The sequence below is a fragment of the Saccopteryx leptura genome, chromosome 4 (assembly GCF_036850995.1).
Source record: "Saccopteryx leptura isolate mSacLep1 chromosome 4, mSacLep1_pri_phased_curated, whole genome shotgun sequence".
Lineage (NCBI taxonomy): Eukaryota > Metazoa > Chordata > Mammalia > Chiroptera > Emballonuridae > Saccopteryx > Saccopteryx leptura.
Window position 1 is genome coordinate 40104277 of NC_089506.1, and position 20009 is coordinate 40124285.

General features: G+C 35.2%; 1 protein-coding gene across 2 annotated transcripts in view; it reads right to left on the minus strand.

Annotated features, from left to right (window-relative positions):
* Window positions 1–20009, minus strand: part of MYO16 (myosin XVI) — a 592224-nt gene that overhangs the window by 284883 nt on the left and 287332 nt on the right. For both annotated transcript variants that reach the window (XM_066380569.1, XM_066380568.1), the window contains exons 15-16: window positions 15619–15736; window positions 5466–5613 (exon numbers count right to left, since the gene is read on the minus strand). In XM_066380569.1, the coding sequence (XP_066236666.1) occupies window positions 5466–5613; window positions 15619–15736 (266 nt within the window). The remainder of the gene's footprint in view (window positions 1–5465; window positions 5614–15618; window positions 15737–20009) is intronic.

Below are 20009 nucleotides of genomic sequence, written 5' to 3' on the forward strand. Positions count from 1 at the left end.
TCCTGCATATGCCCAACCAGGATCCACCCAACATGCCCATTAGGGGGTGATGCTCTGTTCATCTTGGGTGTTGCTCTGTTGCAACTGGAGCCATTCTAGCTCCTGAGGCGGAGGCTGTGGAGCCATCCTCAATGCCCAGGCCAACTTTGCTCCAATGGAACCTTGGCTGTGAGAAGGGAAGAGAGAGACAGTGAGAAAGAAGAGGGGAAAGGATGGAGAAGCAGATGGGCACTTCTCCTGTGTACCCTGACCGGGAATCAAACCCAGGACTTCCAAACGCTGGGCTGACATTCTACTGCTGAGCTAGCCATCAGGGCTTTGATACATTTTCTTTAAAAATTACCTTGAGGCAAGGATGCACAGGCAGTGGTTGCTGTTTTCCCTGCCCCACTGCTACACAGATAATACAGGGTTAAGGTTAAGAGAAAGCAGGTTGTGGATTCACACCTGGCTCCTAGTTGACCTCCTTGTCTTCATGTCCTAGTCTGTCTGATGCAGGTGCAGTTTTGCACCTTCTGCTTAGATGCAGGTGAGGATTCAACCAGACAAGGGAGATACGCCCTAAGACAAGGTCTGGCTTATACTAGTGCTCCATATGTTGTGTGTATTACAATTGTGATTATCATTTAGATAATTAATAAGAGTCTGTTAGACATAATTATACTATCTCCTATATTGACCCTTTGTCTTGGAAGCACTTCAAGCTTTACTTGCCTAAACTGTGTGAAAAATTAAATATCTTATTATATTACAAAATCATGAAAAAACCATCCTTAAATAATATTTAAGTTTACCCCCACCTTGAAGAAAATTTATGTGAAACTTCCTAAGGTTAAGTTCAATGTGAATAATAAACCCTTAGCAAAGAATGAACTTTCACTGAGAGTTCATTACTGCAGCATACTGTGACAGGTGTACTCCCAGGCAGCAATCACATGTTCAAATACTTAGTGAGTCAGAGTTTCCTTTCACTAACACACAAGGTTAGAAACAGGTCACACGCTCTGAGTCAAACAGTTGCTAGCTTTCAGTTTATAATTCAAAATCTGACCTTTGCTGGAAATGTTAGGCTGCACCACAATCATTTCCATCATTACTCAATATGAAGGGAGATTAGGAATAACTTCTTTGGATTCTGGAGCCCAATTGTTCTGGGACTAAACCCATAAAAACTGTTTAAAGGAGGTTGAAGATAAGCAATTAATTACTATTTCTAACTTTCATCAAAGCTCAATTCCCACAAACATAAACTACATTTATTCCCTAGATGTAATGTTAGTATTTCAGACAAAAAATTGAAATAGAAATCGAAAAACAAACAGCCATGGAAAGTAAAAGTAAATCATAGGAAGAAACATAAATAAAACAGAAATCTTTAGAGATGAGCTTTTTCTCCCCCTTTGCTCTTGTCTGGCTGTGGTGAGTGCACCATCTAGTGAAAATTCTTAACAAATGCAATCTTATTGCCACTTCTCAAAAAGGTTACAGACCTAGAGATTTTCCTTCCTCTTATTTTAACAATCTGGATAGGAGAGTTCTAAGTAAAGTGTTATAAACATTGTTTTTATGCAGTTAAGCTGTATGAGCTGATGTCTGTCCCTGTACCATTTATATTCTAGAGTTGAGCAAGAGTGCTTTCTGCTTGTTCTTGATATTATCCCAATTTTACAAATAGAATAGTATTTTTAGATATAATAGTGCTGAAGTAAACCTCCATAAATTTTCATGTCTTATATAGAAAAATTTTAATTCCAAAAACTGAATCAAAGTTGCAAAACACTATTCCAGCTTTAATTATAAAGCATTTTACAACAATGTTTTCTTTCTCTCTAGAGTTCTGATCACTTAAGAACATGTGATAAATGTTAACTATCTTCAGTTTGCTGTCATCATTAAATGTTTCATGTAGACAATGAGTTGCTTTTGATAAAAAACAGAAAGCATGCATTTGAAGAAAGCAAGTTTTCAGTGTTAGTTGTGTTTAAGACTCAACATTATTAGCACAATTTCATGACAAGCTGCCCTCAAGTTCTGAATAAGCAAAGAGATATTCAGATGGTAATGTAAGAGCTGGTGGGTTCTACTTAATATATGTGTCAACATCTTTTTAAAGAAAATCAGATAAATAAATATGATAATAGTACTTTTAATAATAGTGTTTGTATATGTACACTATGTAGGTAATTAGGCATAGTATGTGTGCATATATTATGATATCCTTTACCTGTATGTATCAATTTTAAAGAGAAGACTCAGAAGGGCATCAATCTGTAAAAGTTTAGAAAGCTAGCAATTTCAGATTTATACTACTGATGTATACAAGACAATTGTCAAAATTATTGTACTTCCTATTATATAATTACTAAACAAAAGATTGACCCTCAACTCAAACTCCTCAAACTTTAGTAGTACTGACTGTGAGAAGATCTAGCAATACTGTAACTGTGAGAAGATCCACATAACACAAATCATAAAAATACTGCGATGTATAATGTATTATAATTTGCAAAACAGCTTGCTTTAGTGTGGAAGAATATCCCGTCTGTGGAATTCTCATTGTGCAAATGTTCCAACTGATACTTTTAAGAATCTGGAGGGTGGTGTATATTTTTATTGAGGAATATTGTTTTGTGCCCATTAGACATTTATAATACATTTTAATAAAATAACTTCTTTGTTCAGGGGAATTGAATTATTCATTATTTTGCTGAGTTCTTTCCTGTTGGAGCTTTTCACAAAGCAACCCCTGACTGTTTGACTTTCTAAATAGCCAAAGTGATTCCAAACTCTCTTTTGCAAAGAGAAATGGATGTTGGAACTGGAACTCAATAAAGAAGTGCTTGTTTTCTCCCACACATTCACGCACTTCAAAAGACCCCGCCAAACCACAGACCAAGAAGTTAAATTGTTTCTTTGAATGGCAGATTAGATTACCTCCTTTTTTTCCTTCAGTGCTGTATGCCCACACTGCCAAGCGCACACCCATGCATGCATTCATACACACACACACACACACACACACACACACACACACACACACACACACACATCCACACCCTCTAAACCAGTGATCTGCTATGATCTGTGACTTGTTGCTTGTAAGAAAGATTAGAAACACAGTAATCCAAGACTTTTCTTCCTCACAACTTCCCCATGGTTCCCAATCTGATGCTTTTCCTCTCAGGAACATGTCCCATTAGAAACAGTGTAGAAACATAAAAAGTGATTCCAGACAATGGGTTTTTCCAGTACTACAGTTGTACAATATATTCATTTCAGTACAAGCTTCTTTGGGGTCTGCGTTCAATTTCCCTTTTTATGAAATGAGGGAATTGGATATAGATATTATTATTATTATTATTATTATTATTATTATTATTATGTCAGAGACAGAGAGAGTCAGAGAGAGGGACAGAATAGGGATAAACAGACAGTAAGGGAGAGAGATGGGAAATATCAGTTTTTCGTTGTCGTTCCTTAGTTGTCCATTGATTGTTTTCTCATATGTGCCTTGACTCGGGGGACTACAGCAGACAGAGTAACCCCTTGCTCAAGCCAGCGACCTTGGGTCCAAGCTGGTGAGCTTTGCTCAAACCAGATGAGACCACACTCAAGCTGGCGACCTGGGGGTCTTGAACCCGGGTCCTCTGCATCCCAGTCCAATGCTCTATCCACTGCGCCACCACCTGGTCAGGCCGGATATAGATATTTCTAATGGAGCTTAGAATCTCAATTTTTTTTTTTTTTTGTCACTAAACTCTGGGATATTATGTTTCACTATCAGCATTTTCCATTTCTCCTGAATTTCTGTTGTTTGGAGAGACAGTATACCCCAAAAGAGTTTTTCTGCTTTAAATAAAACACAATTTTGAGAAGCTGTGAGCTTTGGGACTACTTTTTTTTCTATTCAAAATGACAAAGTGTATGTACACTGTGGATGTAACATTTTCAAAGACATTAAATGAGTGTGATTAATAACATCATGGTAAATTAGGATACAGCTAATCCGTCCCCTTTCCCTGGGTTTATGTCCTGCCATCATTCAATCTCACAGCAACCGCCATGACAGATGCTGTCCTGTAGCTTTTCCATACAGCTTCAGCAGTTCAGCCGCACTGAAACCCCATCGCCTTGAAAACCCCTCTCGTGCCAGCTGCCACTTGCCATCTCCATTCTCCTGTCTAGTCAACTTCACCTTCAAAGCTCAAAACCTACACGACTGGTCCTCAGGTCCTGCTCCTCCTTCCCAAGCAATCTTTCAGTTTTCTCACAAAACTTCTCATAAAATTATGAAAACACAAGCCCTGGCTGGTGGCTTAGTGAATAGAGCACCAGCTCAGCATACTAACGTCCCAGGTTCAATTCACGGTCAGTGCACACAGAAGTGACCATTTGCTTTTCTCTCCCTTCTCTCTCTTTTCCCCTCCTGCAGCCAGTGGCTTGATTGGTTTGAGCATTGCCCAGGGCACTGAGGATAGCTCGGATGGTGTGAGCTTATCAACCCAAGGTGCTATAAATAGCTCGGTACTTGAGCATTGACCCAAGACAGGTTCTGGGTGGATCCTGGTTGGGGTGCATGGAGGAGTCTGTCTATCTATTTCCCCTCCTCTCATGTAACAAAAAAAATATGAAAACACACACTATTCTTCTCGATCTTCAAAACAAACATCCAATAAATTATAAATCAGGTGTTAACAGACATCTGAAATGAATACTTCTTTCTTTTGGAGTCTAGTTCTTCCGTGCCCTAAGCCAATTCACTAGGGAGTTTGGATCAGCACATCCAGCTCCCTTTTTCTCCCTTCTCTCAGTGATGTCTGAATGGTTCACTGTTCTGGTTGTTTCATTCTCCTCCTGACTCAAATCTGTACCAATCTTTCCAGGGAGACATACTGGATCATGCAGTGGTGGAAATGCATACATTGCAAAGACATTCCTCAGCTCCATATCTTTATGCCCCTCTCCCCACCATCATCATACTATGAGTAAGGCATCCCCAATTTAACAAATGCTTTCTGCCTCCAGTGCAGAAAATTGGCCTCAGAGTTTATATATATATTGTTCATCCTAAGCCACATGGAACCTCATCTGTTATTAATGAATAATAATTCGCCAAAATATTTTCTATTATTTCAAAAGACTACCAAAGATTAGGAATGCATAACTAATATTATATGCAAAATGCCCAAAAGGAATATAAAAGTTATATATGCACACATTTTTCTATTCATATCTGAAAACTAGAACAGTAGAAACCTAAGTTAGTAATACACATACCCAAATCTTCACCTAAACATACAATAAATGATTATACTGTGTTATACAGATGGTTCTAACTTAACGGTATCCAATTAATCTTTTTTAATCACAATTATTCTATAAAAAATAAAAGGAAAATTTAAGATTGCTAAAATGCAAACAAAGGTTGAAGGCAGAATTACTAGATAGAAAATACAGTCACTTACCGGTGTGTGCATAAATTATTAAGGTGAAGTCCATGTTTTTCCTCAGCAGATAACCCATCCATCAACAAGTAGAAAATGAGAAAATTGCTCTGGCCAGGAGGTTGTGAAACAAGTCTGGATTTCTCTAGCATATAAGTATGAATTCTGGCTGGTTAAGGAAAGTAAAGTAATTCTGTTAAATGACATTATTAGTTTTGTTTGTGTGAATGTGCACATATTAATTAATTGCAAGAATAAAATTGTAGCTTCTTTTCAAATACAAACCTTTTCTAAACAATATTAATAAACTTTATTTTTAGAGCAATTTTTTAGGGCCAGAAAAAAATAAGTAGAACATAATGAGAGTTCCAATGTGCCCTCTCTCTTCCTTCTCCAACACACTATTTTTCCTGTTATTAACATCTTGCAAGTGAAGGCAAAGATAAATGAATGGGACTACATCAGACTAAAAAGTTTTTGCTCAGCAAGAGAAACTGACAACAAAATAAACAGCCAACTAAATGGGAAATGATATTTTCAAACAACAGCTCAGATAAGGGCCTAATATCCAAAATTTACAAAGAACTTATAAAACTCAACAACAAACAAACAAACAATCCAATAAAAAATGGGAAGAGGATATGAATAGACACTTCTCCCAGGAAGAAATACAAATGGCCAACAGATATATGAAGAGATGCTCATCTTCATTAGTTATTAGAGAAATGCAAATCAAAACTACAATGCGATAACACCTCACACCTGTTAGATTAGCTATTATCAATAAGACAGGTAATAGCAAATGCTGGAGAGGCTGTGGAGAAAAAGGAACCCTCATACACTGTTGGTGGGACTGTAAAGTAGTGCAACCATTATGGAAGAAAGTATGGTGGTTCCTCAAAAAACTGAAAATAGAACTACCTTATGACCCAGCAATCCCTCTACTGGGTATATACCCCCAAAACTCAGAAACATTGATACGTAAAAACACATGTAGCCCCATGTTCATTGCAGCATTGTTCACAGTGGCCAAAACATGGAAACAACCAAAAAGCCCTTCAACAGAAGACTAGATAAAGAAGATGTGGCACATATACACTATGGAATACTAGTCAGCCATAAGAAATGATGACATCGGATCATTTACAACAAAATGGTGGGATTTTGATAACATTATACGGAGTGAAATTAGTAAATCAGAAAAAACCAAGAACTACATGATTCCATACATTGGTGGGACATAAAAACGAGACTAAGAGACATGGACAAGAGTGTGGTGGTTATCAGGGGTGGGGGGAGGGGGGGCGCGGGAGGGAAGGAGGAGAGGGGGAGGGGGAGGGGGAGGGGCACAAAGAAAACTAGATAAAAGGTGACGGAAGACAATCTGACTTTGGGTGATGAGTATGCAACATAAGTGAATGACAAGATAATCTGGACATGTTTTCTTTGAATATATGTACCCTGATTTATTGACGTCACCCCATTAACATTAATAAAAATTTATAAAAAACAAAACAAAACACTTTGCATTAGTGTATTCACATGGATAAACCAACACTGACACAACTAAAGTTCAAAATTTACATTAGTGTTCACTCTTTGTGTTGTACAGCTATATGGACTTTGAAAAATTCATGTTACATATCCACCCTTAAAGTCCCATACAGAATAAGTTCACTGCCCTAAAAATCTGTAGTGTTCCACCTAGTCATCCCTCCCTTTCCCTAATCTCTGGCCACCACTGATCTTGTCACTGTTTCCATAGTTATACTTTCTCCAAAATGTCACAGAGTTGGAATCATACAGTATGTATCCTTTTCAGACTGGCTTGTTTCACTTGCCAGCATTTGTTGTTGTCAGAGTTTTAGATGTTAGGCATTCTAATACGTATGCAGTGGTATTTCACTGTTGTTTTAATTGCATTTCCTAGGTCATATATAATGTGGAACATCTTTTCATATGCTGATTTCCCATTTGTATTCCTTCTTTGGTGAGGTTTCTGTTAAGAAATTTTGTCCATATTTTAAATTGTGTTGCTTATTTTCTAACTGTTGAATATTAAGAGCTATTTGTATATTTTAAGTAATTAAGATGTCTTTTGCAAATATTTTCTCTGAGCCTGTGGCTTATTGTTTCATTTTCTTAACAGTGGTCTTTCACAGAAAAGAAGTTTTCAATATTAATGAAGTTCATCTTATCAATTATTTCTCTTATGGGTTGTGCTTTTTCTGTTGTTATCTTAAAAGTCATTGCTAAACTCAAAGTCACCAAGTATTTCTCTTATGTTATCTTTTTAAAGAAGTTTTATGGTTTTGTTTTTACATTTAGATTTATTATATCTTTTGGGGTTTTTTTTGTTGCATGTTGGTGTCGACTATTTTTTTTTTTTTTTACATGTGAATGTCCTGTTGTTTCACCATCCTTTGTTGAAAAGATAATCCTTTCTCCATTGAACTGCCTTGGTCTCTTGGTCAAAGGTAAGTTAACTATGTTTATGTGGGTCTACTTCTGTGCTCTCTATACCGTTTCACTGATTTGTCTATTCATTCAACAATCCCACACCATCTTGATTATGGTAACTGTATAGTAAGTTTGTAAGTTGGGTAGCAGCAGTCTTTCAACTTTGTTCTTTTCAATGCTGTGTTGGTTATTCTGGCTCTTCTAATTCTTCATATAAACTTTATGTCAATATCTGTTAAGTAACTTGCTAAGATTTTTACTGGGATTATGTTGAATATGTTGATCAAGTTGGGAAGAACTTAAGATCCAATAATATTGAGCCTTCTCATCTATGAACGTTGAAAATCTCTCCATTTATTTTATATCTTCTTTGATATTTTAAAATCAATTTTGATTTATCAAAAAATTTTGCATATATGTTGTTAGATTTATACCCAAGTATTTCACTGTCTAGTGTTAATAGAAATTATGATTTTTCTTAAATTTCAATTTTTTGTTGCTGGTATTTAGGAAAGCAATTGACTTTTGTATATTAACATTATATTTTGAAACTTAACTTAAATCACTTATAAGTTTTAGAAGTTTTCTGTGTGTGTTTGTTTCCATTCTTTCGGATTATCTACAGAGACAATCATGTCAGCAAAGACAGCTTGATTTCCTCCTTTCCAATCTAAATACCGTTTATTTCTTTTTCTTTTCTTATTATGTTAGCTAGGACTTCTGTTACAATGTTGAAAACATTGTAGAAGGGGTCATTCCTACCTTGTTCCTGACCCAACATGAATTTATGTGCACAAATGTAATCTGAAACAAGACATTACCTTGCCTATAACAAAGGCAGCAACATAAATTATAAAATTTTCTTGATTAATATGTCACAATTTGAAAGTGGCATACTGCTATAGTATATACCAATATATATTAATTATTAAGTGCTCTATAAACACTAGTAAATATTATTATCAAATAGATTGGAATACTATATGGCTTTCTGGTTATTAAGGACAAGGGATGTCAATAATATTTTCTCAATGCTGGAAGCACTATGGGTGAGAAAACACAGCAAAGGCAAGTATGACTTCAATTTTTACAGACAATTTAATATATAGAATTTATGTTAAAAAAGTTTCAAGGCCTATACTGAAATTATTTAAAAGAGCTAAATCATGATTTATAGTATAGTGATAGATAATGAAACAGATGCTTCAACAATAAAGTTCATATTCCAGTTAGAGAGGGAAATAAGTAATGTGCTGTAAAGTAATGCATGCCTAGAGTAAATAGTGTGCATTCATCTTGCTAGATATTGTGGACTCACTTGTACAGTAGTAGGATTAATACCTAATATTCATTATTTTGGTCCTCTGCCTTTAAGTATTACAAAAACAAAAAAAACAACCCCATATCATAAATATGTATGGTTAAAATTTATATTATAATAGGCCCTGGCCAGTTGGCTCAGTGGTAGAGCGTTGGCCCAGCACGTGGAAGATCCAGGGTCAATTCCCGGTCAGGGCACACAGGAGAAACGACCATCTACTTCTCTGCCCCTCCCCATTTTCTCTCTCTCTCTCTCTCTCTCTCTCTCTCTTTCCCTCCTACAACCACAACTTGATTGGTTTGAGTGTATTGGTCCTGGATCCTGAGGATGGCTCTGTGGAGCTTCTGCCTCTGGCACTAAAAATAGCTCGGTTACGAGCATGGCCTTAAATGGGCAGAGCACTGACCCCAAAAGGGGGTTGCTGGGTAGATCCAGGTTGGGGCTCCTGCAGGAGTCTGTCTCTCTATCTCCCCTCTGCTCACTTGGAAAAAGAAGAAAAAAAATTTATTTCATAATAACCGAAAAATGATGAAAATATGCAATATGGGAATTACAACCCTGATTTTGCTTCAGAGATAGGACTGGCAATTCAAAAATTCATGTTACTCAGAATTTGTGGCTATCTGTTTGTAATGAGGAAAATCTTATTGCTTCTGGAGCATTCTTTTTATTTGAAATTAGGGTATTCTCAATATTATGAATGGTCAGTAAATAATGATATATTTGAATTTTACATGCTAATGTGAACTACTGTAGTTTTCCACTTTGAAGTAAGAATTAATGGTCAATAATTTTTTTGGAACAAAAGGTAGCAGCTTTTAGGAAGGCAAATGGATTTAATTATTTCCTACATTTGAACTACAAACAACACCTCATGTAATGAGTCAGCTAATAATTATTTCAGAGTCCAGCTTCTAAAAGCAAAAAATGTGAGGTCTCTGAACTTTGGTTTTATACAGCCAATTTTATTTGAAAAAATGGAATCACTATTACAGTGCTGTGCCTATTATAAATATTGTAAATAGTCCATTTAGCCAGAAAGAATGATTATCAGTGTTCTAAAAATCTGAAAATTAATAAACATTATGAAGAAAAGTAGTATTAGACAGTTTTTAGTAAAGTTGTTATATGTGCATAAAGAAAAGACACTTTCAAAATATTCTTTCATTCACGGTATTAAAGCCCAAAGGTGAGCCCTGGCCAGATAGCTTGGTTGGTTAGAGCATAATCCTAAAGCATAGATGGTCAGGGCACATACAGGAACAGATCCATGTTCCTGTCTCTCTTTCTTTTTTCCTTCTTCTCTCTTTGCTAATATCAATAAATACATTTAAAAAAGGAGGGGGGGGGGGAAGCCCAAAGGTGAATTTAAAGTTAGGATGAGGTAGTGCATGTTCTTTTCCATTCCCCATGTATATGTAAGTCTGGTGACTGGTATTTTCAAGTTGATGTCTTAATTATTAAGTTTTCTTCCCTTTTTTGCCTTCTTAAGCAGATTATTTGCTGAAAAAAAATTTTCCATTTAATATTAATAATATTTACCATGCAGTAATTACTCAAAGGAATATATTTTAAAATCTATACAAATAGAAAATAAACTGCCATCATTATTCCCTTCTGTTATTGTCTAGTCGTCAACTAAAGAAATATCTGGTGAGAATGGAGAGTGAGCATTGACCTTCTGACCACCATGCTCCTACACTCAGGGAAAAGGGCGACCTTACACCCACTTGTCCCAGCCAGCAGACAAGCTTAATTTAAAACAGCATTAGAACCTAATCAAATTCCACATCAAAGAGTGACTTCAATAGCTTTCATCTAAATTTTAAAACAGCATAATTACTAATCATCCTAGCTAGCGCACCTCCAGCAGTGAATAAAATTGCTCTGGATTGGCAGGATTTTGATCAGTAAGATTTAAAAAACTTGTATATTAAAGAAGCTTTTAGAAGGAAGAAAACATAAAACAACCCAAAATTCAAATTCCATTTGAGATCTTTTGTGTTAGAAATAGTCTTGATCAGGTAGGTATATATTTGTGACAATGCATCTTTTCAGTAATCTACATACAAATATATGTTTCTCAAAACATTTTGGTACTGTAAAATATATATGTTTACAGATTATATGTAACATAATATGTAGAAAAAGTATTTTATAAAGTTAAACCAATGTTTGTTCAATATGAAATAAAGTAGAAAATATTTATATAAATGTCCTTCATCTTCAAGAAAAACAAATGCCTGTTTTCAGTCCTGTTGATTTCTAGAAATTTCCAGCACCAAATCTCACCCTGCTTCATTCATCTAGTTATAAATCATGACTTGTTCCTTGAAAGTCTCATGATACCTTCAATTAGCAATCATCAAAAACATACTATTGATTAATTAATATGGCAAAATCTTCTTTTTCACACTGTGCATATCTTTGACTTCATTATTAATAATCATTAAAGCTAGGGGTGGCGTAAGTGAAAAGTGCCTCAAGTAGGAGTAAAAGCATGGAAACTAGTCCTGAATCTGACATTGCCAATTTCCACATTCCTCTTAATTTCTTTCTCCCCACAGCAGATGAGGATTGACTTCCCTTGTACTCCAAAAGGAAGGAACCACCATTAAAGCCTACTGTATACCTACTGTATACCAAAAACCACCCTACTGTATACCAGGCACTGTGCTAGGCGGTTTTTAAAGATTGCCTCATTTAAATGCCATTGCGAACCTTTTTTTACATTTAAACCCAGAAGACTGATCTCCAAAGATCAGGCTGTTTGCATTAAAAGATGCTGTTCTTCAAAGGAGATAAGATCAATTAAAGCTCTCTGAAACTTTGAAAGTAAAGTCCAATTGAGAGTCGAATACTAACGAGAGCTGATAATGATAATATCGAAGGTGAAGACTGTCTTCTGGCTTGGCTTCTCAAGTCAAGATTTGAAAAAAAGGCAAAAGCCTTAAAGTATTTTCTTTCTCACTTGTGTTAACGCTAAGGTTTAAGTCTCCCAAGTAGATAGCAGAACCATGGCATATTTACTAGGAGGCATTTCTAATTGTTCGTAAAGTTTAATTTCCACTTAACTATACGTGGGTGTCTCAAGGGCATAGAAAAGAGGAGAAGCCAACTAGTCTTCACATTTTACATGAGGACTCTGGGTCTTCTTCCCCTTGCAGAACTTTCAGCATATTTCTGCTCTGCCCATTCCAACATGAACAAGTGCTCTAAGAAAGTAGGAAATAGTTGAATTGTTAGCACACATAAACTCTAATTATGAAAGAAACTTGGCTCTGATTTTAAAAATAATCCAGAGTTCATTATTGATAACCCTCTTTATCTGTTTCACAGTTTCAGTCGTATATGGCCTTTTCCTCCCTGCACTGAATAATGACTGCCTCGTTTTATTGTTCCTCCATGATGCCATTCCTTAGATTCATTAACCCAACTGACACTTACTATGTGCCTACTAGCTACCCAGGCAGACATGATCTCTGCCATCAGTGTTTACATCTTAATAGCTCTTGGGCAGTAACACACTTTTTTCACATTCTCCTATCCACTCTTTAGTCTATGCTGAGGGGCACTAGGAGACAATAAACACTATCAATTCACTCCACTGGGCATCAGAAATCTGGTCAACAGTTAACAGAATTCTTCATATTTGGAACTACAGAATGTGGAGCAGTAGGCAGCATTTTTGGGATAATCTAGTGCAGGTGTCCTCCATCGGGTCAGACTATTTGTAGCACAGTAGGAGTCCGCTCTTTCATCCTACTTGGGGACATCCAGCGTCAGGGTGAGAAAGCTCTTAGCAATTACGAGGAAGTAAGGTGGAAAGTTCTCATGATTAAATGAAGGTATTCCTTCTCTGAAACATTTACCAACTTTTCACAGTATGCATAATCAATGTTTGTACTCATGATCGTTTCATGGTAGCGGATATACTTCAAGACCCTTGTCATATTTCCCTTGAATCTCTTCCTTTCCAATGTAAATGTGTTTAATTTCTTCTAAGCGCACTTCAAACACATGGCACTTCAATTTTCACTCCCCTGATAAACATTCTCTGAATACATTCTTTGTTTTTCCTCTTAAATACAGAAAACAAAGAACTGAACCCCCAGTCTGACCACTTCAGACTTCCCCTACCACTTCTGTTCTAGGCATTCTGCTTCTATTCATGTAGTCTCAGTTAGCACTGTCTTTATCTGTTTGTTTGTTTTGTTAGTAGCTCTTTTATTCTTTAAAATTAAAAACATAAAAACTACAAAATCATTTTGCCAGAATTTTAAAAGGACATTGGAATAAATGACCCAATAAATTAGGCGATAAGGACTGAATTAAGGGTTCTAGCAAGGAGAACAGAATGAGGAGAAAAACAAAATAAAAAGTGGAGAAATGTGGAGAGTACCTAACGACATGGAAGTCTGGGCCGCTACTTCCCTAAGAGTGGAATAAGCTCAAACTTGAACAATGCTCAGAGTATACTGAATTTATGCTCGTCATTCCTTAATGATTCTGAGGGCATTTCAGAATCTTGAAGAGCCTCAGATTCACCTTGATGAATATTTATTATCACCGTATCACAGTGTGAGCAGCGTTTCTCTGCAGTATCTGACTGCAGAAGCCGCGTGAGAGGTATTTGTGGATTTGATTATGCCGAAGCCGTATGGGGCTGTGTGCTAATAGAGACTGCTGATTAACAGAAGGCTCAATACATAAGTGCTCACTGCAGTGTTTTCTAGTTCTTTTTTTTAATGTGTATATAATTATTTTTTAAATGAACATTCCTGAAGAAGAGGACATGTTAAATTCTATCCAGAAAAAGTAGTAAACAACATTAGTAATGGATAAGACCTTCACGGTCAGTTATTGTATCATAACCTTGGTGAAGGAAGTATCGAATGGAAACAGGAAAAGAACTCATGCGAGTGATATCCCAGGTAAGCAACTTTTCTGGGCCAACCATGTTTAAACACGAGTGGTCAGCTTTGCCTGGGTAGAACAGTGCCTCTCAAACGTCAGTGCTCACACAAATCACCTGTCAATCTTGTTGAACAGAGAATCCCAATCAGCAGGTCAAGGGGTGGGCCTAGAGCCCTAATAAACTCCAGATTAGGCCCAGAGTGCCTGTTTTTGTTTGAGCTTCACCTTGGAGTAACAAGAAGTTGAAACACACAGATTTTGGAACTTCCTACCCCCTTAGCATCTATGGACCCAACCACTGGTCATGGAAAACTCAGGGGAACATTATGGTAACAAAGCATGCAGGCTGTGCCTGTCACTTGGAGGGACAGTCTCACCAGGGTGCCATACACCAAGACATAAAAGCATTTGTGCCTCAAGACATTTCCCCTCTGAGGTCTTTCCTAAAATGGTAGATCTTCAAATAGAGCTCTTAGCCATGGGTTAGAAACAAAAACTAAAGAAAACAAAACAAAAAACTTTCCTATTGCAGGATTTAAGCCTCTAATCCCAACATCTAACATTCTCTTTTTTTTTTTTGCCCCTTTTACACATATTATTTACCACATTTCCTCAGTAAATATTTGATCTTGACATACACTTCCTGCAAAACACAGTTTTTTGTTGCTAAATGAGAGTCAAAACTAACTTTTATTTCCTGAAAAGATTATAAAGCAACTTGAAAACAGCAAATCAAATTATCTTTCAAAAGTCATTAAAATTAGCAAATGTTTGTTAACTAGCAGCTATTCAAAAAGTTTTAAAAATAGCTGATTCCACTAAGTAGATTAGGCATTCCATCTACAACTGTACTTATGTTGTTCATCTGCATAGAGAATCTGTTTTGATTGGACAGATGTAAAACTCTAGCTGAATTCTATATTTGTTTAATTTAAAAAAAAAGGAAATTTTCATAAAGTATACATTAAATATTTAAATCAAACAAGAAACAGATCTCTTTATATTTAGTTGGATGATCACTTTGATATCTTGATTGTTTTAATTCAATAATTTTAAAAGTATAGATTCCTTTTTGTTTGAAATAGATTTTAGAGTGTGCTGTATGAAGAAATTATATACTCAAGTTACAATTCATTTTAATTGAGCATTTCAATTCATTCCCATGTTTAGCAAATATTCATTTCAGCATGGGTCATTTTAGTTTGGGTCCATATTAGATAGTTTATAATCACCTTAAAAAGTTCACTTTGCATTTCAAAATATTTTTTAATTTGAAATAATTTTAGAACTCATAACTTGACATCTCAGATATAGCTGCACATGTACATACATACACACGAAGACATGCACACACACACACACACACACACACATACACACTGGCACGCACAGCTCTAACGGTTATCCCCATGCTTGGTATTTCTCTGCCCTCTTCTGGTAGCAAGTGAGATCTCCCTTAGATCATTTTAAACTTACCCCCAGTTAAGTGCTTTTTCCTCTCGCAGAATTGTAGCTCAAAATACTTTATGAAGCAACTGGACAAATCGTTAAGAGTTGTCTTAGCATGTCCAAAGGCTTCTAAAATGCACGTGACCTGTATTAAAAGAGAACTGTTTATTGAACTACTCAGGTTTTTCTTGCATAAAATTAGAGAATAAGAGCAAAGATAAAGGAAACACCCCATTGGATACAGGTAACACCCCATTATCTAAGAAGTTCTCTATAGGATCAGAAAATTCCATGCTAAATTTTTGAGGTCACTGTCCTCGACTACAAACTGCAGTAGGATCCCTTATTGATGGTTTTCCTTTCTACGGTTTCAGTTAACTGCAGTCAGCCATGGTTCAAAAATATTAAATGAAAATTTCAGAAATAAAAGCTCTTAAGTTTTAAATTGTACACCATTCTGAGTAACATGACAAAATCTTGCATTGCATCACTCCATTCCACCCAGAAAGTGAACCATCCATTTGTCCAGTGTGTCCATGCTGTATAGGCTACGTGTCTATGAGTCACTTACTAGACATCTTTGTTATCAACTCCAGTGTGGAGGCACTTAGTGCTTGTGTTAAGTAACTGTGGAGGCACTAAGTGCTCATGTTATTTCAATTAATAATGCCACATTCACATAACTTTTATTATATTGTTATAATAATTTTATTATTGTAGTTGTTAATCTCTTACTGTGCCTAATTTACAAATTAAACTTTATCATTGGTATGTATGTACAGAAAATGTACACACAGATAAAATATGGGACTAGAAAATCATACACATGAACGCTGTTGTAGCTTTGGAAGAAAGAAATTAAAGTTAATATAAGCGATAGTCAGAATATCTTTTAAAAATAATAAGTTCAGCCTGACCGGGAGGTGGCGCAGTGGATAGAGTGTCGGACTGGGATGCAGAGGACCCAGGTTCGAGACCCTGAGGTCAGCAGCTTGAGCGCAGGCTCATCTGGTTTGACCAAAGCTCACCAGCTTGTACCCAAGGTCGCTGGCTTGAGCAAGGGGTTACTCGGTTTGCTGTAGCCCCACGGCCAAGCCATGTATGAGAAAGCAATCAGTGAACAACTAAGATGTCGCAACGAAAAACTAATGATTGATGCTTCTCATCTCTCTCCATTCCTGTCTGTCTGTCCCTATCTATTCCTTTCTCTGACTCTCTCCCTGTAACTGTAAAATAATAATAATAATAATAATAAGTTCAGTAAAACACTGAATTATAACCTTCTTTTAACTCTCTTACTTTGCACACTCTTTTCAACCTGAGCCCCTACATTACCCTTCCTTTAACCTGTCATTGCTCCACTGTCTCCCACAGAGACAAGAATTAGAATTCTAGATGAAGCTGTGTAGTCAGTGTTTCTTATTCCCATATGTTCTCTTTCAGTAGTGAGGAGTTTGGGGCTTTAAAATGCTGTTAGTAAAGCTCCTCAGATCAACATGCATCTGGAATTCTTTCTTTAAACACTGACTATAGAACAAACATCATTTATTCTTTACTGTGCTTGAAATAATGATTATGACCAAGAAATTCTATAAACAGCATAAAAACTGGCAGGTCAAAAAGTTGTTTTTCTATCTTTCAAGATACAAATAATGTTAATAAATACAGTTCCGGTGTCAGTGGCAAGAGGGAGACAATAATACCTTATTGATACACTGGGTAGTGGTTCCTTAAAATAATTTCTAGAGACACTATTTTTGAGAATTTTAACCTAATTTAAAAAAAAACAAATTTTGCTCCTTTTTAAAAATTTTCTGGATACTGTTAAACTAAAGCATTTAATTCACCTAAAAATACTTTATATTTTGAAAAATATGAAACAGGACTTTGAATTTAATCAAGTGTTAATTGCTGTGACAATAGTGAAATATATTAAAACTTTTGTTTTGTAAGTTTGAACTTTTGGAAAAACATATATACTAAATCTTTACAAAAACTTTATTTTTTAAGCCTCCTTATAATTTAATTTTATATATCAGTGAATTATAGTAATCATGGAAGAAATATTTTCTGAAAAATAATTACAAATAATATTTAAGGACGTCCTATTTTTTCTTCTTGTACAATAATTTAACATTAAATAAATATATAGTGAAATTAATAATGCAATTATATTACATTTTAAACATTTATATCATTACATTAAATAACTTTAAAATTCATTAAAAGGCTTGGAATAAAATTTTTTAAATATTTGGGCTTCTAGGGTATTTTTGATGTTTCACATAACAAACCAAATTGTTATTATAGAAAAAGTGCATAAAAGATAGTTAATGACATGTGGCCAAATATGAAGTACAGCAGTGGTCCCAAACCCCGGGCCGCAAACCGGTACCGATCCGTGGGCCATTTGGTACTGGTCCGCAGAGAAAGAATAAATAACTTACATTATTTTCATTTTACTTACATTTAACTCTGAACGATGTTTTATTTTTAAAAAATGACCAGATTCCCTCTGTTACATCCACCTAAGACTCATTCTTGACGCTTATCTTGGTCATGTGATACATTTATCCGTCCCACTCTAAAGGCCAGTCGTGAAAATATTTTCTGACATTAAACCAGTCCATGGCCCAAAAAAGGTTGGGGACCACTGAAGTATAGGGTAATGGTTCAATGCATGTGCTTTGGAGTGAGAAGTAGCTGCCCTCACATTCCAGTTCTGTTAATCACAAATTATATCACATTGAGAAAATTTCTTAAATTCCCTGAGCCTCGGTCTTATTTATTCTAATACAGGCGTAGCTCCTTCAGTGGTTATAAGTACATAATAAAGCCCTAACATTGGTGCCTGGCACATACAAAGCATAATAACATAATGACAAATAACAAAGATTAATTTTATTTTGTTAATAATAATAGAAATTAATAATATATAACTTTATATATAAATACATATGTATTTAAGTTTATGTATGTATGTATGTATGTAAAGTTGTATATATATAAATATGTGTATTTGTGGATATATGTGTATATGTATACATATATTTCTTTTACTCCTCATAACTAGTGTGTCTATTTTAAAGCAAAGAAAATTGAGAAATTAAGTCTGTTTCCCAAAGTTCAGAGCTTGTAAATAGTGGAGCTTGGATTTCAACCCAAATAATGTCTCTGTGGAATTAATGTGTTTAAACAATGCATCATAGAACTATTACTGCTTGAATTATAAGCACTAGTACATATAAGGCATAAAACTAAAACTATTAAACAAAATATAAATACTCATATGGCATTCTCACATTATGCACTTTTGGTTTATATTTCAAGATTAAAATACTAAATTTTAACCAGTTGTTTTCATCTTTGTTTCGCCACTTGGCCAATAGGTGGCACCAAACAAATGTGTTAAAAGAAATACTGAGAAAATGGAATAAAAAAAAATTCCACCATTTACCTTGACTTTGAAACAAAACAGTGAGACAGTGCACAGTAATACAACTTTAAATTTAAAAACCTATGCAAAGGGAAGTGAGTATATATTTCCTCTGTACTTATTGATTCATATTTTATTGGCATGATTTTTTTTCTACTTACATTGTATGCCTTTCTTCCTATAAAATAGTAATAATTACAATATTAAAATATAAACTAATAATTATGCACTACTATCATGCTATTAGTTAACCTATAGTATTTTCTAAGAGTAAGAATCCGTGGTCCCCTCAATACAAAATAATGGCTTAATCAACCTGACCCCATCCCTCTGCTCTGTGAAAGCAGTTGCTCAATAAATGTTTCAGTAATGTGAATAAAACTGAATGTTTCTTAAAGTTGAAACGCAGTTTTTCCAAAATTACTGAACAGTTTCAGACAGTTTTTTTCCCTCAAAAATACATGACTTTTATGTTCCAATAAACTTATTGCCATGGGAAATCCGCTGATTCCACAGTTTGCAGTCCTGTGATGTTATACAGATTTACAGCTGATTCATAAATTTAGCCAATGCTTGTACATAATTCCCACACATACACTTGGATACTGTGAAAAGACTGGATGAGTAAGTTTCAAGAGTGCTTTGAACACTGAATGATATTCATGCAGATAAATAATTTACAGAAAAACCAAAAAGAGCATAATAGACATGAAATTTAAGCCACATTCAAATCTGAAAAATATTATTTCACAAGACTTGAAATCAATTATTTATAACATCCTTAAATTGCCATGAGAAATAAATAAAACAAACAAAATTAATTAGAAATAGTTACCTTAAATTTGCAAAGATAGAATAATATTGATTCCAAGATGCTAATTAATTTGGAAGAGTTAGATCTATCTTATCCAAAGAAAAGCAACTTCAAATGCATTGACATAAGCTAAAATGCAAAGCCAATTTACATAAAGTAATCTAGAAT